This window comes from Pelophylax lessonae, assembly GCF_965119305.1.
Source record: "Pelophylax lessonae genome assembly, chromosome: 10".
In the NCBI taxonomy this organism is placed as follows: domain Eukaryota; kingdom Metazoa; phylum Chordata; class Amphibia; order Anura; family Ranidae; genus Pelophylax; species Pelophylax lessonae.
In genome coordinates, this window is record NC_138777.1 from 16,312,639 (window position 1) to 16,337,166 (window position 24,528).

Below are 24,528 nucleotides of genomic sequence, written 5' to 3' on the forward strand. Positions count from 1 at the left end.
GCCATCTAAGTCAGCCCTGGCCTCCTCGGTCATCGCGGTTGATGCTCAGATTGGGCAAGCCTTATTGTACTTCTATGCTTTACTTTCAGGGTCTTCACTTCGTGATTTACTGCTGTTCAGTAGAACCTCAAAATGCATTGGAAGTATTTTTACACAGGTTATACAAGTAACCCCAAGATTGTATAATGATCACTTTGAGACTCAAGATTTTAGAACAATCATATGTCTTTGAGACCCTTTTTTACAAGGTTACTGACAGAGGTTCTAACCTTCTTCTAACTAAATTCAAAACATTTTTTTTTTCCACTAACACAGAGCTTTGTCACATTCCGTGTGTGAAAACATGCATGTTCATTGTCTGGCAGAGCTGATCATGGCCATCTAAGTCAGCCCTGGCCTCCTCGGTCATCACGGTTGATGCTCAGATTGGACAAGCCTTATTGTACTTCTGTGCTTTTACTTTCAGGGTCTTCGCCGGTCCATGAAAATGGTGAGGAAGGTGGAGAAGAAGCGAAGGGAGAATCAGACGTCATGCCGAATATTCCTGATATCCTATTACGCAAATTGCGCATTCACAAGAGTCTTCCCACCAGGTAAAGGACAATGTTATATTGGCACTAAATAAAATAATTGTGTGGACTTGGACAATACATTTAAAGTGTATGTCTCTGGCCAAAAGAAAAGACAAAACTCAGCACATTTCTGCAATGCATGCCCTTTGCCCTTTGTTTTGTCACTTTAAAAATGCTGCAAGTGCAGAAATTTTGTCTATATTTGCAGTGTTTTTAAAGAAATCCAGTGAACTTCTAGTTTTTTTGGAGTGAGCTGTCTCTACTCCTCTGAAATATCATGCATTGTTGTCAGTCCTGCTTGAGTTCTCCCGGTCTGGACTACAAAACCCTGGACTTAAGTTATGGAGATGAGGAGAGGGGGATGTGTTCTGTAATCAAGCAGGAGAGAACTGAAATTCTGCTTTTGACCTATTGAGAGCAAGGCTGGTTGGCTTTACATTGTGTATGTGTTGGGATACATTGCTCAAAACAGTTTAAAGGCATTGGTTTGAACCCAGCCTTACAGATGAGCCCTACAAAGGATTCCTCAGATGTTACACAGTTATTCCTGCTTCTTAGAGTATTTTGGACCTACTTAAAGGAGAAGTAAAGCCAAAGCTCATTTGACTGTACTTCTCCTGTGGATCACAGGAGTGCAGTTTCTTCTGCACTTCTTTGACCCGTACTCAGCAGACAGCGGGCTGACATCCACTGTCTGCTGACGTCAAAGAGCCGGTCCAGGCTTGGGAAGGATTGCGACCGTTATGGTCGGGATCCACCCAGATCCCTGGACCGGCATGCAGCTCAGCCTCCCAGTGAGCTGCTGAGAGCCTGAGTCGGCTGCTCCTGCCCCCTAACAGGCCAACGATCCAGTAAGCGGGCGGGGGGGCGCAGAACAGAGACAGCTGGTGACTGACAGTCACCAGCTCCCTGCTCAGGGCGTTGTTTGATCGCTCAGTTCTCAGTGTTAGAGCCAGCGGGGGACAGATGCTGCATAAGCCTAGGTAAGTATGATTCTCTGAAAACAAAAAGAATCCTATACTTCTCTTTTAAGAATGTACTTTACCTGCTGCAGGGGCTAACTTTTATGCCCCAATTAATCTCAGAGCAGCAGAATCGTATCCAGGCAGTGCCCAAAATTAGTTCACTACTGACAAATTGTCTTTGTTTCCAAAAATAATTTTTAGTCTTAAATGCTCTCCTAAGCCAAAGATTAGTATCTTGGTTATCTTGGACATTCTCCTTGAAGACCCCTATCTACATCTAGTAGTAGCTATGATCCTATACTTGACCAGAAAAATTATAATGCAATACTTGTTATACCTCCAACCCCCTACAATGCACACCTGGATTTCTGCCCCACACTCAAGCTTAACTTATATTCGTAGAGGGAGCTGTCAAAAATGTTAGAATATTCTTGAACCTTCCCCATAAAGACCCTCATTTGGAAATGAAAAAAGCAGTAACCAGGATCCTATTCTTGGCCAGAAAAACTTTAACTCAACACTGGTTATAGGCACGAACAACATGTGCCTGAATAGACTAGATTCATTCTGACATTTAGAATCTTTAAAAATGAACTCTTAGAGGAAGCTTTCAAAAATTGGAGATTTTTGGAACTTCCCTGTGAAGACCATCACCTTTATCTAGTAGTAGCTTGGAGGATACTATACTTGCCCAGAAAACTATAGCACAACACGGGTTATCCCCACAATGCCCCTACAACACATTACTGGATAGACCAGATTAATTCTGTTCTACATTTAGAAACCCAAACTTACACTCGTAGAGAGAGCATTCAAAATTTAAGATTAGTTCTTGGACCTTTTCCATGAAGACCCTCATCTGTAACGAACGGGAACTGGGATCCTATACTTGGCCAGAAAAACTAAAGCACAACACTGGTTATAGATGAATTCTATTCTACACTTAGAAACCTTAATTTACACTTGTAGAGGGAGCTTTCAAACATTTGAGAAGATTCTCGAACCTTCCCCATGAAGATCTTCATCTGAAACTATCAGTAACCAGGAGCCTATACTTGGCCAGAAAAACTATAGTAGAACACTGGTTCTATAACACTGTGGGCTATAACCCCTTAAAACATGTGCCTGGATAGACAAGAAGAATTCTGTCCAACAATTAGAAAGCTTAAAATTTGCTCGCAGAGGGAGCTTTTTGGAACTTCCTTGTGAAGACCATCACCTTTATCTAGTAGTAACTTGGAAACTATACTTGCCCAGAAAACTATAGCACAACACGGGTTATCCCCACAATGCCCCTACAACACATTACTGGATAGACCAGATGAATTCGGTTCTACATTTAGAAACCCGAACTTACACTCGTAGAAAGAGCTTTCAAAATTTAAGATGAGTTCTTGGACCTTTTCCATGCAGACCCTCATCAGGAACAAACAGGAACTGGGATCCTATACTTGGCCAGAAAAGCTAAAGAAAAGCAACGCTTGTTATCCCCCCCCCCCCCCCAAACCCCTGCAATATGGGAATGGATAGACCAGATGAATTCTATTCTACACTTAGAAACCCTAATTTACACTTGTAGAGGGAGCTTTCAAACATTTGAGAAGATTCTTGGACCTTCCCCATGAAGATCTTCATCTGAAACTATCAGTAACCAGGATCCTATACTTGGCCAGAAAAACTATAGCAGAACACTGGTTCTATAACACTGTGGGCTATAAGCCCCTAAAACATGTGCCTGGATCGACAAGAAGAATTCTGTCCAACAATTAGAAAGCTTAAAATTTGCTCACAGAGGGAGCTTACAAAAGAAGATTTTTGGAACTTCCCTGTGAAGACCATCACCTTTATCTAGCAGTAATTTGGATACTATACCTTGCAGATAAAAGACAGTACAACACTGGTTATCCCCACAAAGCCCCTATAACACGCTCTTGGATAGACCAGATGAATTCTGTTTTACACTTAGAAACCTTAACCTACTGTACACTCATAGAGAGAGCTTTCAAAAATTTAGAAATACTTTTGGACTTTCTCAATGAAGACCCTCATCTGGAACTAACAAAAAGTAGGGTCTTATACGTGACCCAAAAAACTATAGCACAGCACTTTTTCCCACCAAGCACCTGTGACATTGGCCTGGATAGACCAGATGAATTCTATTCTACATTTAGAAACCTTAACTTACACTTGTAGAGGGAGCTTTCAACATCTTCGAAGATTCTAGGACTGTCCCCATGAAGACCCCCATCTGAAACTAGCAGTAACCAGGATCATATACTTGGCCAGAAAAACTATAGCACAACACCAGGTATCCCCCCAAGCCCATACAACACAGGCCTGGATACACAAAGTGAATTCTATTCTACACTTTGAAAGCTTAACCTACACACGTAGAGGAAACTCTAAAAAATTTGAGAATATTTGGAATGGATGGCAAAGTGACCCTACCATTACACTACTAGATTTAGTCATAAACAGACGACTTGGAGGATACAGTCCCTACGGTAGATATTTGGCATCCCCTTTTCAATCTTACACGTCTGTTTTAACACTATGTTAAAGTGGAAGTAAACCCTCCTATCGTTTTCAGCCAAGGAAGCTGCCATTTTTTGGCCCCTGTTTACTCTACAACTGCCATGATGCTGCACATGTGATCAGCTATGACACCAACCATTGGATGGTTTGACAGTTTGGTTGAGAGCACAACCAATGGGAGTGTTACATTCCTGGCACATGCCGGAAATGTAACTGTTTTTTGAAACTGTTAAATGGACAGGTTTACTTCCGCTTTAAGGGAAATCGCATCAATACAGACCACTGTTTTACATTTGAAGAATATATTAGTAAACTCCCTCTCTTTGTTTGCCTACAGGTAAGCTTAGAATAAAGCTTACCCATAGGTAAAATGAATATCTCCTAAACATGCATCATTTAGGAGATATTCTAGAGAGCAGCACCCGGTTGACCTCACCGGCACATGCGTGCTGAAGGAACGGCATACCCTTGCCGTTCCTTCAGAGCCGTGTGCCCTGGCCGAGACTTCCGTGCGCGGGAGTGATGTCATCGCGGCTCAGCCATTCAAACCGCAGGCAGCCCACGAACCCAGAAAGAAGACCAGGTGAAGATGGAAGCCTCTGCAGTGGTAGGTGTGCCACTGGAGGGCTTCATTTCAAGGTAATTCTCTCATAATGTGCTACTATACAGTGCATACTAGAACATGATTTTGCCTTGCAGGAAGGAACTTTTTTTTTTTTATTTTAACAAGAGTTTACTACCGCTGTAAATGTATAATTTATTTACAATGACCACAATTCAATACATTACCAAGCTGTATTATTGTATGCTAAATATCATGGTTCTGTTGGAAGTCCAAGCTTGAGCCCCGGTTCACACTTATGCGAGTGCGGGAAGGCTGCAAATCCGCAGCCTGTTCCCGCATCGCACACGCACCCCCGGCAGTTTACACTGCCATATGCGATACGCTGGGGGTGTCAATGTAATCTTAACGACACCCCCAGTTTGATCGCATATCGCAGTGCGATCTTGCAGTTCGCACAGGATCGGATCGCACAAGTGTGAACCGCTGTGCGATCCGATCCTGATGCGGCTTCCAAAAAGGGTCCCTGTGCGTGTTTGCTGTGGCTGCGGTGCGAATTTAGCCATACAAAGTGTATGGCTAAACTCGCACCGCACAGCCGATCGCATGTAATGAAGGAGCAGTGCGCTCCGACATTACATGCGAACCCGGCACTCGCACAAGTGTGAACCGGGGCTGACAAGTCCAGGGCTTTTTTTCAGCGGGAACGTGGGGGAACGCAGTTCCAGGACCTCCAGCACTGAATGCATGTAATGGTAAGGGATTCTGTAGGGGCTAGGATGCTGGCTGCTGGAGGATCTATTGTAACTGGCAGGGTTTATTTTTGCATGAGGGTTTATTGTTGCTAGGGGGTGTCTTATGTTGCTGAGGGGTCAATTGTTGCTGACAGGGATCTACTGTTGAGGTAGAAGTCTATTTGTTCTTGCTGCTGGAAAATCTGTTGTTGCTGGCGGTCTAATGTTGCTGGGGTTGATATATTGTTGCTGAGGTAGTGTTCTGTAACAGGGGGTCCATTTTTGCTATAATGTTGTGTGAGGGGTCTATTGTTCCTAGTGGCTCCATTATTGCTGAGAGGTCTATTGTTGCTGGGGTGTGGTCCTTTGTTGCTGGAGGGGGGGTCTCTTTTTGCTGTTGTGTGGTCTATCATTGCTGGAGGGAGATCTATTGCTGGGTGAATCTGTTATTGCTGGGGGATCTAGTTTGGCTTGGATGGGGGTCTATTGTTGCTGGGGTGGAATCTATTTTTGCTGGCTGTGAGGGAACTATTTTACTGCTTTTTTTGTTATCATTGCCAAAGTCCATACAAATTACTTAGAACCACAAAACAATACTTGGTTCTTTATTCTCTAAAAGAGGCGGTACTGGAATGTGGGTAGGGGGTGGAACCAAGGGATGGTCCTCAGAGGTGGGTAGGGGCGGAGACAAGGGGTGATTTAATAGTGGGAGTTCCTGCACCTATTCTCTGAGAACAAAAGCCCTGGACAAGTCTATAGGACAAGACATTTAATTACACAATACACATCATTCATGTACAGTAAACCACATTGTTTTGTTCTCTACTTGCTGTTTTTTTTTTTTTTTTCACTTTGTTGTAAATTTTCTTATGTTCCAATAAAAACTACCTGACAATAAAAGTAACCACAGCCCCCCCCCCCCCCCCATGATGATCTGATATCACTTTTCCTCTTATCTCATTCACTTCCCTCTGTCCCCATCTCCTTGACATCTACTGTACATACATTCTGGTAAATTGATATAAACTATTATCTATTTCCATTGCAGTGCTCCGCCACTGACTGAGAAGGAAGTTGAGGTGAGTCACATGCTAAAGATTTGCTGAAAAATTTACAATTCTGCGTTATTGCATGTATAGAACTTGAAGCACAGATATGAAAAACATCCTTTTTGTCCAGCTATATATGCTCTCAGAAATCACTGAATAAATTTTTCAGTGATGTCTGTACATTTAAATAAAATCGATCATAACTTTGACGACCTAATTGCGAGTCTCTCGACAATGGCTTCACCCTATTATATGATCGTCACATGTCCTTCCTGGGGTAGCCTCTTAGAGTGAATCTCCCAAAGAGCACACCACTCTTGTTCAATTCTATTTGTGTGGAGCAATTACACTTTGCCGTCATAAATTGCCCTGTGTGGGGGGGGGGTTGCTTGTCCAGTGAAGACTTTTTTGTTGACATGGGTTTGTGATAGATGGTAGTATTGCTGCTCCGTCCACATCGCCACTTATTTTCAGGTCTAGAAAGTTGATGGTCTCCCAATGTATTTTATCTATCCATCTATCACAAACCCATGTCAACAAAAAAGTCTTCACTGGACAAGCAACCCCCCCCCCCCCCCCCACAGGGCAATTTATGACGGCAAAGTGTAATCGCTCCACAAGAGTTGAACAAGAGTGGTGTGCTCTTTGGGAGATTCACTCTAAGAGGCTACCCCAGGGGGGGCAGAGACCCGAAGCATTGTGTGTGTAAGGCAGCAGTGTGATCCAGGGGGAGTGGGGCAGAGAGCCGGAGCATTGTGTGTGTAAGGCAGCAGTATGATCCAGGGGGGCAGAGACCCAAAGCATTGTGTGTGTAAGGCAGCAGTGTGATCCAGGGGGAGTAGGGCACAGAGCCGGATCATTGTGTGTGTAAGGCAGCAGTGTAATCCAGAGGGAGGGGGGCAGAGAGCCGGAGCATTGTGTGTGTGTAAGGCAGCAGTGTGATCCAGGGGGAGTGGGGCAGAGAGCCGGAGCATTGTGTGTGTAAGGCAGCAGTATGATCCAGGGGGGCAGAGACCCAAAGCATTGTGTGTGTAAGGCAGCAGTGTGATCCAGGGGGAGTAGGGCACAGAGCCGGATCATTGTGTGTGTAAGGCAGCAGTGTAATCCAGGGGGAGGGGGGCAGAGAGCCGGAGCATTGTGTGTGTGTAAGGCAGCAGTGTGATCCAGGGGAAGGGGGACAGAGAGCCAGAGCATTGTGTGTGTAAGGCAGCAGTGTGATCCAGGGGGGCAGAGACCCGAAGCATTGTGTGTGTAAGGCAGCAGTGTGATCCATGGGAAGGGGGGCAGAGAGCCGGAGAATTGTGTGTGTAAGGCAGCAGTGTGATCCAGGGGAAGGGGGGCAGAGAGCCGGAGAATTGTGTGTGTAAGGCAGCAGTGTGATCCAGGGGAAGGGGGACAGAGAGCCGGAGCATTGTGTGTGTAAGGCAGCAGTGTGATCCAGGGGGGCAGAGACCCGAAGCATTGTGTGTGTAAGGCAGCAGTGTGATCCAGGGGAAGGGGGGCAGAGAGCCGGAGCATTGTGTGTGTGTAAGGCAGCAGTGTGATCCAGGGGAAGGGGGACAGAGAGCCGGAGCATTGTGTGTGTAAGGCAGCAGTGTGATCCAGGGGGGCAGAGACCCGAAGCATTGTGTGTGTAAGGCAGCAGTGTGATCTAGGGGGGAGGGGGGCAGAGAGCCGGAGCATTGTGGGTGTAAGGCAGCCGTGTAATCCAGGGGGGAGGGGGGCAGAGAGCCAGAGCATTGTGTGTGTAAGGCAGCAGTGTGATCCAGGGGGGCAGAGACCCGAAGCATTGTGTGTGTAAGGCAGCAGTGTGATCCAGGGGAAGGGGGGCAGAGAGCCGGAGCATTGTGGGTGTAAGGCAGCCGTGTAATCCAGGGGGGAGGGGGGCAGAGAGCCAGAGCATTGTGTGTGTAAGGCAGCAGTGTGATCCAGGGGGGCAGAGACCCGAAGCATTGTGTGTGTAAGGCAGCAGTGTGATCCAGGGGAAGGGGGGCAGAGAGCCGGAGCATTGTGGGTGTAAGGCAGCCGTGTAATCCAGGGGGGAGTGGGACAGAGAGCCGGAGCATTGTGTGTGTAAGGCAGCAGTATGATCCAGGGGGGCAGAGAGCCGAAGCATTGTGTGTGTAAGGTAGCAATGTGATCCAGGGGGAGGGGGACAGAGAGCCAGAGCATTTAACATGTAACATTTATGTTAGTCGTCCGTGGGATTTATAATTGTGAGTTTAGTGGTCCGTGAGGTCCGAAAGGCTGTCAACCACTTTTTTAGAGTGTTTGTCAGTGGTTCCAATGGCAAAATGCGAAAGTTCTGCTAGAAGACCTAGATCATCTACTTTAAGCAGCCACTAGGTCGAAGTGGGTTCCTGTTGATTTAACTGCTAAGAATGTTTTCTCTCATAGTCCAATAAATTTAGCATGGACTGTAGTGTATTCTTGGTCTGTAATTTATCCCAGCCTGCTAAAAATTCAACATCATTATGTGAATGAGGTCTAGCCAATATTCTCAAACCGCAAACTGTGATTTTTCTGTAATATACATAACAAGGCTGGCCACCTTCCACCAAGCTCCGGTATGCTTTTCATATAGTTTAGACATGAGTTTAAACGCCTCCACAATATTTTCATCTTTTTGTGTTATAATAATTTAATTAGAAGACACCTGGCATGCCTCCTGGGACAGTGATTCATAGTCAATCTCACATTACAGGAACCCCAACATTTATAAAACTGGACCTCAGGCTATGGTCCCAGAAGCAACAATTCCACAGAATAGAGGGCGGCCTGGGAAACAACCAGCAGGGATGCGCTGAACCCACACGTCAAACCTACCATGACCTAAAACATAACTTTTATTAAGTATCTATATAAAACACATAGTATAAAGAGTAGGAGAATTGCCAGGCAAAGCATCCCCACATGTTGAGGGCATGTGGTCTGGTATGGTTCAGGAAAGGGGGGGTAGCTCGCTCGTCTCCCATCCTTTCCTGGTCTGCTGGGCTGCATGCTCCGATAAGAGTCTAGTATGGATTTTGGGGGGGGGGCGTTATTTTTTTTTTTTTTACATCGTTGACCCAGGAGGCCCCCGGTCGGTGACATCAAAAGGAGGCGTGGTCACCCACTCACGTCATTGGGTGACTCTGCCCCTTAGCTATTTAAGAAATGTCAGACAGAGAAGCAGGTAGATGGCTGGATCATTCGACGAAACCGGAGGTTTTTTCTTTTTTTGGGTCCGGCGGTGCGGCGGGCCGTGTGATTGACAATGGAGCTACATCAGGGGATATTGGTTTTTATATTTTAATATAGGAATTGTCAAAAACTCAAGTAGTGTCTTTATTCAATTTTTGGTGAATTGGTAGGGATACTATGTACCCCCTAATGATTCACATGTGGGGGATCTGGGGGCTTCCGTAGCCCCCGTCTGCAGACTCCCACAACCACTACCCAGGGTTGTGGGTAAGAGCCCCCTGTCCCCAAAATCCATACTAGACTCTTATGGGCTGGGCTGCTTGCTTGGATAGGGATCTGGTATGGATTTTGGGGGGGGGGGACTCTGAATTTTCTATTGTTTACATTTCGGCTCTCAGCGGAGAAGCCCACTGACAGCTGATGAGTCATCAGTTGTTCAGGACACGGCGGCCAGCTTCCCGGCCTGCTACTTAAAGAGGTTGTAAACTTCATACAATTATTTTATTTTATTTTTTCCAACCTGAAAGAGAAACACATAATGAGCTAGTATGCATCGCCTTAACCTTAACCTTCAGGCTTCTGCTAGAAAGCTGAACATGAAGAGGAACTTCATCTTTCAGCATGACAACGGCCCAAAGCATACATCCAAATCAACAAAGGAATGGCCGAGCCAGAAGAAGGTTAAAATTTTGGAATGGCCCAGCCAGAGCCCAGACCTGAATCTGATTGAAAATCTGTGGGGTGATCTGAAGAGGGCTGTGCACAGGAGATGCCCTCGCAATCTGACAGATTTGGAGCGTTTTTGCAAAGAAGAGTGTGCAAATATTGCCAAGTAAAGATGTGCCATGCTGATAGACTCCTACCCAAAAATACTGAGTGCTGTAATAAAATCAAAAAGTGCTTTAACATAGTATTACACTTATGCAACCATATTATTTTAGCTTTTTATTTTTACTTCCCTCCACCTAAAAGATTCCAGTTTGTTGTTCAACTGAGTTGTACAGCTTATAATTCACATTAAAGGTGGAAAAAGTCCAATTTTTTTACATCACCGAAACCTGACATTTTAACAGGGGTGTGTAGACTTTTTATATCCACTGTGCCGGTCTTAACTAAACAATGATATTGATATGAGGAAAACTTGTTAAAGGAGTGATCCTTTTATTTGCTTCCTCCTTAACTACGCCAGGAAAGTTTCCATATTTGTACCCATCCTGTCCCAAATGCTCCAGAAATCCCAGCAAAAATATTTAGCAATTCTGTGTCTCTGTCGCTCTACAGAACGTGTTTGTCCAGCTCTCTCTGGCCTTTCGGAATGACAGCTACACTCTGGAGTCCCGGCTGAATCAAGCTGAAAGGGAACGCAACCTGACCGAGGACAACAACGAGAAGGAGATTGAGAACTTCAGGACAGCCGTCATGGTAAGAAGATGGATGAGGGTTCCAGAAAAAAAAAAAACATTTTTTATTAAAGGAATCACCCGCAAACACATTTAGAATAGATTACACCTTTAAAAACCACCAAAACCCATCTTAACTATGACATTCAATAAATGTTGCCAAATTTGTGAAGTGCACCTAAAATGTCCTGATTTTGTTCACCAAAATTTTGGCAAAGTGAAGTCTGAATTTCCTCCCTAGTACCTGTATTCTCATTTCTGGAAGCACTGCTAGATGGACAAATACCGTATATACTCGAGTATAAGCCGACCCGAATATAAGCCGAGGCCCCTAATTTTACCACAAAAATTTGGGAAAAATTATTGACTCGAGTATAAGCCTAGGGTGAGAATGCAGGGCGGCGGGCATGGTACAGGAGAATGCAGGGCTGTGGGTATGGTACAGGAGAATGCAGTGCTGTGGGCATGGTACAGGAGAATGCAGGGCTGAGGACATGGTGCAGGAGAATGCAGTGCTGTGGGCATGGTAGAGGAGAATGCAGGGCTGCAGGCATGGTACAGGAGAATGCAGGGCTGCGGACACGGTACAGGAGAATGCAGGGTGACGGGCATGGTACAGGAGAATGCAGGGTGACGGGCATGGTACAGGAGAATGCAGGGCTTTTCTCTCAATAAAGAGGACCTGTCCTGCTTATTTATATTACAAGGGATGTTTACATTCCTTGTAATAGGAAGAAAAGTGATAAACAAAAACAAAACAAAGGGACAGTATAAAAAGTAAAATAGATAAGAGGAAAAAAAATGTAATTGCCCCATCCCACCGTGCTCGCGCATATGTAAACAGTATTCATTCTCACCGCACATGTGAGGTATTGACACGATCGTTAGAACTAGAGCAATAATTCTAGCGTAAGACCTCCCCTGTATCTCTAAACAAATAACCTGTAAAAAAATATGTAGGCCCCTTTCACATGGGCTTTCTGATCAGGTCAGTTTTTTAGGCGGACCTGATCGGATGCTCCATGTACCCCTATGGAGCAGGAAATGTGTAACGCTCCGGCGTTTGTTTAGTGAACTGGATTTGCAGCTGCAGAATTTCCACTCAGTAGTCGTGTAGAGATGTGTTGAATCACCATATCCAACTCTCCAGACTCATCATTGTGGCCCAGCCTGCCTCAGCATGCAAATATACAGGCACTCAGATAAGATGTTCCTGGAGTGATAGGTTGTATACGATAGTATAGAGGTGATGTGCTGAAAGGACAGGCATGAGTAGTGATAGCAATGATAGGCACTCAATAGTAATGTTCAGGAGTGTTAGCAGATGGTGATAGATAGTATGCAGATATGTTAGCAATCATGTACAAATAACAGGTGGTAGGGGACAGCAGATGAAGTGTACAGGAATTGCTAACTCAGTGCAAGGATATAGATGGTAGTAGACTCAAGAGCTAGCAATCTATGTAACAGTGCAGATGATAGAAATAGTAATGCATAGATAGCAGCAGTCTTTAGTATGCAAGAGTGTAAGTTGATAGGAAGGAATCCCCTGTGGGGTACTTATCACTAGTTGGTTTAGAGAGATGAGGGGTCCGGTAATGAGGATAAGGATCAGGTAGCGAGATACAGGATCAGTAGCGAGATACAGGAAATAGCTGGAGGCTTCGGCAGCGTCAGACAAGGCTGTGTAACAAGCGGTTTGCGCGAACACCTTGTGAGTGAAAGCCGGCGATTGAAATAGCCGCTCAGAGCGGCGCCTAGTGATGACGTCATGAGAATTAAAGGGACAGGTAGCTATATGCGTTCCACCTACCTAAATGGTGGAACGCAATGCGAAAGAAATGGGCTGGAAGGGTACCGAAGGTACCAGAATCTTACAAAATGTCAGCGTTGACATCTCTGCTGACACCCGCTGCTATCTGACCTGATCTGTCCATGAAATCCAGATGGATGAAAAACCCTATTTTCCATCCGTCTAGATCAGGGATCCTCAAACAGCAGCCCTCCAGCTGTTGCAGATCTACACATCCCCTGAGGCATTGTAAAACTCTGACATTCACAGACATGACTAGGCATGATGGGAATTGTAGTTCCTGAACAACTGGAGGGCCATAGTTTGAAGACTCCTGGTCTAGAGGATCGGATCGGATGAAAACGGACAGGCGGTCCGTTTTCATCCGATCTCCCATAGAGAAGAGCGGGGATCTGACAGGTCTGTCTCTGCAAACTAAGCATCATCCGCCTGCTCAGTGGGGATTGGCAGATCGATCCCCGCTGAGCAAATACAGAGTCAGCCGGGCGGAAAGACCGTGTGAAAGGACCCTTAAGCAACGCCTATGTAGATTTTCAAGTGCCGTCGTTTGTCACCATTGCACGAGTAAGCGCAATTTTAACCGCTTGCCGACCACCGCATGACTATTTACTGCGGCAGTCAGCCCCGTACAGGCAGACCGACGTAGGGCTATGTCGCTGGCCTACGAGTCTCTAGGGGGCGAGCGCGCGCTGCCGGAGGCGCGCTCCCGCCCCCGCTCGTTCCCTGCCATGTCCGCGCGAGTGACCGGCGGCTCCGATGTCCGCCGGTCACCCGCGATCTCCCGGTGGAGAGGGAGAAAGGCAGGCGGCTGATGTAAACAAAGCCGCCTGTCATTCTCCCTGATGTAACTGCAGATACTACACGATCCTGCTATGTAGGATCGTATGTCTCTGTGGTTACATCCCTAGCCACGCCCCTTTACAGTTAGAATCACGCCTCTAGGGACACACTTAATCACTAATAAAGTTAACCCCTTCCCTGCCAGTGTCATTTTTACAGTAACAGTGCATATGTATAGCACGGATTACTGTAGTAATGTCACTGGTACTCCCAAAAGTGTCAAAAATGTTAGTCAGGGGTCCGATCTGTCCGCCGCAATGTCACAGTCCCGCAAAAAAAAAACGCAGATCGCCGCCATTACTCGTTAAAAAACAAAACAATAAAAATGACAGAAATCTTTCCCTTAGTTAGTAAACGCAATAACTTTTGCGCAAACCAATAAAAATACGCTTATAGCGATTTTTGTTTACCAAACATATGTAGCAGAAAACAAATTGGCCTAAAATGTTAAAAAATTTTGATTTTTACATTTTTTTGGGGGAATTTCATATAAAAAAAATGTGAAAAATATTGTTATTTTTTTAAATTGTTGCTCTTTTTTTGTTTATAGCGCAAAAAGTAAAAATCGCACAGGTGATCAAATACCACCAAAAGAAAGCTCTGTTTGTGGGAAAAAAAGGACGTCAATTTCATTTGGGTACAGCGTCGCACGACCGCGCAATTGTCTGTTTAATTCACGCAGTGCCGAATTGCAAAATAGGCCCTGGTCTTTGAGCAGGAAAATCCTCCAGGGCTTAAGTGGTTAAAGCATGTTAGGCATCTATTTATTTGGCATAACATCATCTTTCACATTATCCAAAAACATTGGGCTAACTTGACATTTTTTTTTTTAATTCATTAAAGTGTATTTTTTCCAAAATAGTTTGAAAGACAACTGCACAAAAATGTATAATTTGACCAGCAATCACATTTGGTGAGTTATTTTTGGACATACAGTAAGTGGTGACGGTGTATTTATTGAAGTGCGGAGGAAGAGGATAAGAAGAGAAGGGGCACTTTGAAGAGACAGATCTCTTTATTCAAAAGTTTGACACACAAGAGGATACATTCATTCATGGGGATTTTTGCTATTGTTTCTGATTACCAACATTTTACAAAGTAACCACGGGACTTTTTTCACTTCTACACATTTATATTGATTAGGTTTGAATGTTCATTTATGAGAACTAACAATTGCATTGCATTACAATGGCGTGTTAGCAATTTGTAATCATCTGCACAATAGCATGTTCTTTATTTGCAATGGATTATTATTTGCAATGTTGCACAACAGCTCGCGCACTTTATTTTTATTGGGTTTTGGGATATAGGAATGTATGAGGATTATTAGGGGTAACCATCTGCACAATCTCACGTGAACTTTATTTGCATTTTGTTTTGGAATGTGGAAATGTATTAGCATTGAGAATTTCACTAGAGCACATTAACACTTTATTAGCAGCACGCTCTTCATTCTGTGAAAAGTTTTATTTTAGTACACTTATTTTTTACACCGTGCTGTTACCCCACATATATAAGATTTCGATTGAGTTTGTCTTAATATAAGGCTCCGCGGGTTTGTGCCTGATTCACCGGTTCAGGTGTGAATCAGGTCCTAATTTTAGCCTGAATTCCGACCTAAATCGGACCAGAAGACGCACAGGACCCTTTTAAAGTCTGGACTGTGGCCGCCCTGGACATGTGTGAACTGGCTCCGTTGAGAGCCAGTCCCACTTGCCTATCAAGCGAATTGGATGCGGGGAAACCTGCATCCAGGACCAAACTTTCTTACAGGGATAGCGGAAATTTCCCGGTGGCCCTGTGTTGCCAACCACCCGTAAATTTCATCCTATTTTAGGGCTGCCTGGAAATGGCAGTTATGGGCAGCGGCAACCATAAAAAAAATGGCTGTGGGCTGAAATGTCAACTGCGCATGCACTGTTCCGAAGCTAGCCAGGCTCAGGAAAGCCCGTACACGCTCGTCATTTTCAGGCAGGTGGGTGCATGCGCAGTGACTTTAGAGCAGTGCAGACTTTAGAAAAGGGCAGAGCTGTGCCATTTTTAAACGTAAGACATTCTTCTCGGTCTTGGCAGTGGCGCGCGCCTCTCCACATCACGGCTTTGTAAGACCGGACCCCTCTGCAGCCTCTTACCATCTCCTGTTACTCTCCTGTACCATGCCTGCACAGACTATGACCACCTCCTATTACTCTCCTGTACCATGTCCACACAGCCTATGACCACCTCCTGTACCATGTCCACACAGCCTATGACCACCTCCTGTACCATGTTCGCACAGCCTATGGCCACCTCCTGTACCATGTCTGCACAGCCTATGACCACCTCCTGTACCATGTCCGCACAGCCTATGACCACCTTCTGTACCATATCTGCACAGCCTATGACCACCTCCTGTACCATGTCCGCACAGCCTATGACCACCTCCTGTACCATGTCCGCACAGCCTATGACCACCTTCTGTACCATGTCTGCACAGCCTATGACCACCTCCTGTACCATGTCTGCACAGCCTATGACCACCTCCTGTACCATGTCCGCACAGCCTATGACCACCTTCTGTACCATGTCTGCACAGCCTATGACCACCTCCTGTACCATGTCTGCACAGCCTATGACCACCTCCTGTACCATGTCCGCACAGCCTATGACCACCTTCTGTACCATGTCCGCACAGCCTATGATCATCTCCTGTACCATGTCCACACAACCTATGACCACCTCCTGTACCATGTCTGCACAGCCTATGACCACCTCCTGTACCATGTCTGCACAGCCTATGACCACCTCCTGTACCATGTCCGCGCAGCCTATGACCACCTCCTGTACCATGTCCACACAACCTATGACCACCTCCTGTACCATGTCACCACAGCCTATGACCATCTCCTGTACCATGTCCATACAACCTATGTCTACCTCCTGTACCATGTCCAAACAACCGATGACCACCTCCTGTACCATGTCTGCACAGCCTATGACCATCACCTGTATCATGTCCGCACAGCCTCTGACATCTCCTGTACCATGCTAGCACAGCCTCTGTGACGTTATGCAGTTGCGCTGGTATATTATTGCTATGGGGCTGGTATGAAATTATTTCCAGGGGTGTTTTTTATCCCCAGTCTGGCCCTGCCCGCATCCAATTTGCATATGGGTAAACCCAGCCTAACAGGCTCCTCGAGATAGGTCACACTATCGGCGCTTGGAGCTGCACTCCATTATGCATATACTGTACAAGGTCTTTTTAAAGGAAGAGTTTGTTTGTGCAAAAGTTGATGGGGACCCGTCTAAGGTATGGCATCCCGTTTTAGTGTGGTCCAGTTGTTGAGACCCCTGATTGATGTACAGATGAGTATTCTGTGATTGCTTTATGTGACTAGAAAATTAAAAATGGTTGCGCAAAGTGTCAGAAATACTGTATGATAATCTAAATGAATGATCAAATGGTGATAGCTGCTCTCACTATATACCCACCACACACATATAGGTAATGAATAAACATACAACCCTATTGCACTATCAAGATAAAATTGCTGGTGCATCAAAAATAAATCAATCAAATAATGAAGATAGATACAGTTCCAACATGTGCAAATAAGCAAATTCATAGGCATCCAAGCAAAAAGTGCACAGTGCAAAACAGTCCATCATTAAGGCTCCATTCACACCAATGCTTTTTGCAGAAATGCGGGACATTTTTTTTAACATGGGTTCCTATGGAACAAGTTCACATTAATGCATTTTTGTGCCTCCTAGTTTTTGGAAAAGTTCAGGGACTTTTTAAACACAAAACGGTGCTTTTTTGTTTCAATAGACTTCAATGGAAAAGCTGCAGAAAAGCATGTAGTGCGTTTTTACTGTGATTTTGCCGCAATTTGCATTGTTAAATCTGCCTAACAACAAACCCCCCCCCAAAAAAAAAGCATAAAAACCCAAAATGCAAATCACAGTAAAATCACAGCAAAATTGCGGTAAAAAACGTTGAAAGCATAGAAAAAAGCACTATAGAAACACTCAAAAGCAACATGCATAGGTGTGAATCGAGCCTTAATGTATGCATCACTCAAATACAGTAATCCTTTATAAATATACACCACTCCACACCCAGGTGAGCACCCCACTCACAAGCCGCTTGCCAACAGGTAAGACCTCAAAGATGGAGGTCTGGCTGCACTTTCATGGGAGAAATCCCCACTGTGATGGATGGACGGAGTCAGGAATAGAGTATTCAAAATAACAGGAGTAGTCCACAGATGAAGCTCAAGAAGTGATAAAGGCAAAGGAGGAACTCCTAGTGTAGTAGTATAAAATTCCACCATTTATTAAAATGAAAAAATGGCTTAATTGCATGCAAACAGATGTGCATGATCAGCACCCTGGCGGGCGTGATTACGTCACCCCTGTAACCCCAATACAGTATTATTTTTTTAAAAGGGAATGCAAATGTGGATTAGGTTGTATTTAATACGTTTTAAATATGTATCATTTATTTATTTCAGATACTTACCAGTATATGTATCATATGAAAAGTTTTCAGTTTTGTCATCAACACATAACACGCATGTTTCCTTTTAGGCTTCAGTGTCGATCTGGCAGAACAGTGAACACCGTGAGGCCTTTCAGAAGCTGCTAGAAGACATCGCTGTCCTTCACCGCCTCACCACTAGACTCTCTAGCCGGGCCGAGATGGTTGGCGCTGTGCGACAGGTAAAGGTGCTAAAAGTTAAACATCTGTTTGTACTTCTACTCTCAGGATTCTAATATCTTCCTCCCGTGTCTAGGAAAAGCGTATGTCAAGAGCCACGGAGGTGATGATGCAGTATGTAGAGAATTTGAAGAGGACCTATGAGAAGGACCATGCAGAGTTAATGGAATATAAAAAACTGGCCAATCAGAATTCCAGTCGGAATTACAGCGGAAGTGGTAACTGGCATATATCACATATACGGCTGTTTGTGGTGCTGGTGTCAATTAAGCAGAGTCTTCTTTCCCGTCAATTAGAATCCAATTAAAATATAGGTCCAGTAATTCTATATCGTACATAATAAGGGGTTAGAAAAGGCAGCCAGTGAATTTCGGGAGCTCAAAACTCCTCTTACTAAATTCACATTAGATATGTCGTTCACTCATCCCTTCTACACTCTCAAAACTGCCCCTAGAAGCCACCCATGGATACTCCGGGTGCCAGAGCTGCCTCGGAAATTTGGATTTCAAGCCCCATTTTTTCTACATTCTGGTCCAGCAGTCTACCAACACATCTTTTTTTTCCCTTCTCCTAGAAAAAGCTTATAAACTAAAAGGAAAACTCCTATTGGCTAGGCAATATTTTTTGTGTCAGACTTGTTAATGCAGCACTGCCCCCTAGAGGACTGCTGAGAATTACGCTTTCTGGATTCCCCTGGGTTACCCTTAGCAATTGATAGCAGACAAACAGCATTGAAAGTCCTTGGCTCAGTCAATAATCAATCCAGGAGATGTTGGTTTTTGTGCTTTTATTGGAGAACTGGATAGGAGAAGGGATGAGTGAGATACTCCAACTATGAACTATGCACAATCTTGAGGACAACTAGCTGTAGTGTGCGGCAAGGCCGCTGCTTCACCTTGCCACTGAAGTGAAGATAGTTTTAAAGGTTCCTGTTTTAGTTATTCTCTTCAGGGTTCTGAAACTGGCACCTCCTTTTCTCTCTATGCTGGTGTGCTGACACCCGTCCGCTGACCCTAGCTTCAGGAGTAGTCCCCATCCTGGCAGACCCCTGGGAAATTCCTCTGTACTCACAGACACTGTTTTTCCAGAGTCATCGTTGCCTCCAAACTCCAGTTGTCAGCATCCACTGGACCTCTGTGTTCAGCAACACCTTCAGGGTCACCAGGCCGACTGCCTGTGACCACCTTTCCCAGCTGCAGAATGAGAAACAGCTGTACTCTTCTTCTGGGACTTGGCTTCCCGCCCAAAGACCCCCTGCCACATGTGTCCTTGGCTTTTATAGCCTATCCCAGGATGCACCACTGTCTGTGCCAACCCACTGGGACAGCCACAAAAGCCTGTGTGTCCCTGGCTGGGTTTCCTCCACTGTCCAACATGACTCCCTATTGGATACAGTGGGGACACTCCCTCAGCCCAGATGAATCCCCCCCCCCCCCCCCCGGGACACATGGAACAGGCCTGACTAGAAATCCTGCTCCCTGATAATCAGAAAGAGCCACTAGGTTTTACCTGTCACTCTCCTGATAAGCAGGCAGTGCAAAGATACACGACCAACCTAGCACCTATCTAGGAGGGTGCTACATCAATAAAGAAGGATTATGTCTTTTTCCACAGTGTCCGAGATCCTACAGTTTGCTACATTAGAGAGAGTTTGATAAATTTAGGTTTTACATCTAATAGGGAACTATATTGCCATAAATTGTGAACAATTGACCATTACCTATATAAGCTTGTTGGACATTCCATTTCAAAGTCATTGGTATTAGTATGGGTTCCACCCTTACTAAATTTGTATTAGATTTGCCGCGCTCTCATCCCTTGTACACTCTTAAAACGACTCCAGAGGCCCCCCAGGATACCCTCGTTGACAGAGCTGCCTCTGAAATTTGGATTTCAAGCCCCATCTTTTCTACATTCTGGTCCAGCAGTCTACCATCACGTCTTTTTTTCCCCCACTTCTAGAAAAGTTTAGAAAACTTCTTTCTCCCCTTCTAGAAAAGTTTAGAAAACTTGTTAATATAGGATCAGGATTATTTGTGTTCAAAACCCTACAGTTTGCTACATTAGAGAGATTTGGGTATATCTAGGTTTTGCATCTAATAGGGAACTACACTACATTGCCAAAAAATTGTGAACACTTGACCATTACCTATATAAGCTTGTTGGACATCCCATTCCAAAGTCATTGGTATTGTTATGGGCTCCCCCCTTTTCTGCGGAAAGGCTTTCCACAAGATTGTCTGTCTTTAGGAAGTTGTGCCCATTCCGCAAAAATACAATTTCTAAAGTCAGGCACTGATATTGGATGAGAAGACCTGACTCACAAGGCTAAATTGTGCAGGACACTCAAGGTCCTCCACATCAAACTGGTCAAACCGTGTCTTTATGGCGCTTTCTTAGTGCAAAGGGGTACAATCATGCTGGGACAGAAAAGTGTCTTCCCAAAAACTGTTCCCCCAAGGTTGGAAGCACACAATTTTCTACAATGTCTATGCCTTTGTACGCTGTAGTATTAACAGTACCTTTCAATGGAAACACCTGAACCTTATAATTTTGAGATGTCCACATACTTTTAGTCAAGTAGTAGGTTTGGTGGTCAGGTGTCCACAAACGTTTGACCTTATACTGTATAAGCTCGAGGATACATTATCTGGCCAATGTAAGGAATCCTACAGTTCTAAACGCAACCTATTGATAATTATGTTAAAGGGTCAGTCCAGCCAGAAATACTATTTCGGTTTTTGGTAGATGATAGAGCTTTACCCCTGGCAGTCTCTTCTGTCCCTTGAGGACCCTATTGTTGGGTTCTCTGCGCTTTGTTCCTGGCTCTGCACACCCGTTGTACCCATTATGAGGAACTCCCACCATCCCTGTTGGATTTTTTACATTTATATTGTGGAGATAGTAATGGAAGGAGCTGTAACACACAAAGGTAAATGGGAACACACACAATTTTCAGTTGAACAGGATCAAAGCCGGGATTTATGGCTCCGGAGATCCTCCTTTTCTGGCATTAAAGACTCATCAGGGTCTGACTTAGATCACCTAGACCCACCTATAAATTATATATCACTTTTGGGTTGGATGACCTTTAAATGAAAATTATGACCTTTTCTTTTCCTTTTTCTTACAGAAGATGGTGTTCCGCGCTCTTCTCGTTCGATGTCATTGACTATTGGCAAGGTAGGATATTAAATGAAGTGGACAGCAAAGGATACATTAGAAAAGTCGAGGTTTAGAAAGTCAAATGAAAGCCCCAGACCAAGGAACTAAGCAATCAAAAACCTTTATTACACATGTTAATTCATACAAATAAAAAAATAAACAAAAAAAAAAAAAAGCCAACATGTTTCAGAGGCTCAAAGATCTCCCTCTTCTTCAGGGCTACACAACAAATATACAAAAGTCTATACTAATCACATGACAATAAAATTCATCAATAAACATATAACACAAAATGTGACCAAAAAAATCATAATAAATCAGAAAAACTTATGAAGACCATTAAATTATCATTGAATTTGGAAAGAAACAGATCATATTAGGAATAGACAACTGGTATGAAATATCACACTCCAAAGTTAAAATCCATTCTATGAAATATGGTTACCATACATCACTGTTTCCCCAGAGCAGTCCCCATGTCAGTACAGGGATCTGAACCCATGGCCTCTGCTCTGTCCAGCATTGTTTTTTCTTGCTGTTCCACCTGAGGTGCTGGACAGCTGCTTCTCTGATCTCTGCCTGATTTAGGCCATGTCTCTGCACTTCCTTTTTGCCAGATTATTGTGCTCTCTCATCTACTTTATTAATGACCTTTGGCTTGTTCCATGACTACACTTCTGCTTGATCCCCAACCTGCATCCACTTGTTACTGACCTTCAGCTTGTTTACTGACTACACTTCTGCTTCATCCCTACCTGCTATATCTGCTACTGGACCCCGGCTTGCTCACCTCCTGGTGGGGGTAATCCTGAGGGCCGCGATCTGCTACTAATACTCAGAAATAAACATTTCCACCATCAGGAGCTCTGGTGAATACCGGTTAGTGCTTAGACCCCATATGATCCAACGTCATTAACCAGTACGGAAGAAGGTCACCCTGGTGGATGACATGGGAGCCTCTCTACTGCTATGGCTACTGGTCTCCAAGTCTGACCCCTGACCATGTCACCCTGTTTTGAGATTTCTGTTCTTGAAAAACAGGTATCCCTGACACGGTCTCCAGCCATCTTGCAGTGTAGTATACACATTGTACTGCGCAAATGCCAACCCATCAGTAGAGCTGCGCAGGTAAAAACCCAAAGTGAAGCCACTGGAGTAATTTGTGCTTTTTCTTCTTAATACCTTCAAGGAGACCTTCTTAATTATGCATATATTATCTTGATGCCTCTTATTTGAAGTCTGGCTGTCTTTACACCTTGAACTTGAATTTGAAAAAAAAAAAAACCTTGAAAATGCCTCTTGTTCCAAAAACCTCTGACTAATTGTATGAGGATGTTAAAAATGGGGGTGTGGTTTTGTGGGTGTGGCTATAAATGTGGCCGTGATTTGGGTAAAATGGGTGTGGTCTGTACAGTGTCCCCGGATTTTATTTTGTGGAATAAGAATAGTATTGACTGTTAAAAATAAATAAAATGTACAACAATCTATGATAAGAAGCCCTAAGCATTGGAATAGAATGTAAGTACTGAAATTCGAAATTGCTAAATGCATCCCTATTAAAAAAAAAACACATAGGTTTCATAATTATTGTTCTATGGGCTTCTATATAACAAAAAGTGAATGTTGCCTAATATACTATATGTGTATATATTTATAAAAAAAAAAAAATATATATATATATATATATATATATATATATATATATATATATATATATATATGCTCATCGGCCATTTTATTAGGTACACCTTGTACTGGGTTGGACCCCCTTTTGCCTTCAAACTGACTTAATTCTTTGTGGCATAGATTCAACAAGATGTTGGAAACATTCCTCAGAGATTTTGTTCCATAGTGACATGATAGCATTACTCAGTTGCTGCAGATTTGTCGGCTACAGATCCATGATGCGAATCTCCCATTTCCCCTATTAGATGAGATGTGGTGAGTGTGGAGGCCATTGGATTACAGTGACCTCATTGTCATGGTGTAGAAACCAGTGGTGAGATGATTGGAGCTTTGTGACATGGTGCATTATCCTGCTGGAAGGAGCCATCAGAAGATGGGGACACTGTAGTCATAAAGGGATGGACATGGTCAGCAACAATACTCAGGTAGGCCATGCATTTAATCAATGCTCAATTGGTACTAAGGGGCCCAAAGTGTGCCAAGAAAATATCCCCCACACCATTACACCACCAGCCTGAGCCATTGATACAAGGTAGGATAGATCCATGCTTTTATGTGGTTTACGCCAAATTCTGACCCCACCATCTGAATGTCGCAGCTGAAATTGAGACTCCTCAGACCAGGCAACGTTTTTCCAATCTTCTATTGTCCAATTTTGGTGATCCTGTGTGAATTGTAGCCTCAGTTTTCTGTTCTTAGCTGACAGGAGTGGTACCCGCTGTGGTCTTCTGCTGCTGTAGCTTATCTGCTTCGAAGTTTGATGTGTTGTGTGTTCAGAGATGGTTTTCTGCATACCTTGGTTGTAACGAGCGGTTATTTGAGTTGCTTTTGCCTTTCTATCATCTGGAACCATTCTGCCCATTCTCCTCTGACACCAAAAAGGCATTTTCGTCCACACAACTGCTGCTCACTGGATATTTTCTCTTTTTAGGGGCCATTCTCTGTAAACCAGAGAGATTGTTGTGTGTGAAAATCCTAGTTGACCAGCAGTTTTTGAAATACTCAGGCCAGCCCGTCTGACACCAACAACCATGCCACGTTCAAAGTCACTTAAATCCCCTCTCTTCCCCAGATGCTTGATTTGAACTTTAGCAAGTCGTCTTCACCAAGTCTAGATGCCTAAATACATGCTTGCTGCCATGTGATTGGCTGATTAGCAATTTTGTTTTACCAAGCAATTGAACAGGTGTACCTAATGAAGTGGCCAGTGAGTGTGTGTGTGTGTGTGTGTGTATATATATATATATATATATATATATATATATATATATATATTTCAGTATATGCTAAACTGATACAATTAGAATACAAAGGTAACC

At 44.1% G+C, this 24,528-nt stretch overlaps 1 protein-coding gene across 2 annotated transcripts in view; it reads left to right on the plus strand.

The window, feature by feature from the left end:
• IRAG1 (inositol 1,4,5-triphosphate receptor associated 1) overlaps positions 1-24,528 on the plus strand; it is a 106,684-nt gene that overhangs the window by 60,554 nt on the left and 21,602 nt on the right. For both annotated transcript variants that reach the window (XM_082270863.1, XM_082270864.1), the window contains exons 9-14: positions 467-593; positions 6,417-6,447; positions 10,882-11,022; positions 18,229-18,360; positions 18,435-18,576; positions 21,492-21,541. In XM_082270863.1, the coding sequence (XP_082126989.1) occupies positions 467-593; positions 6,417-6,447; positions 10,882-11,022; positions 18,229-18,360; positions 18,435-18,576; positions 21,492-21,541 (623 nt within the window). The remainder of the gene's footprint in view (positions 1-466; positions 594-6,416; positions 6,448-10,881; positions 11,023-18,228; positions 18,361-18,434; positions 18,577-21,491; positions 21,542-24,528) is intronic.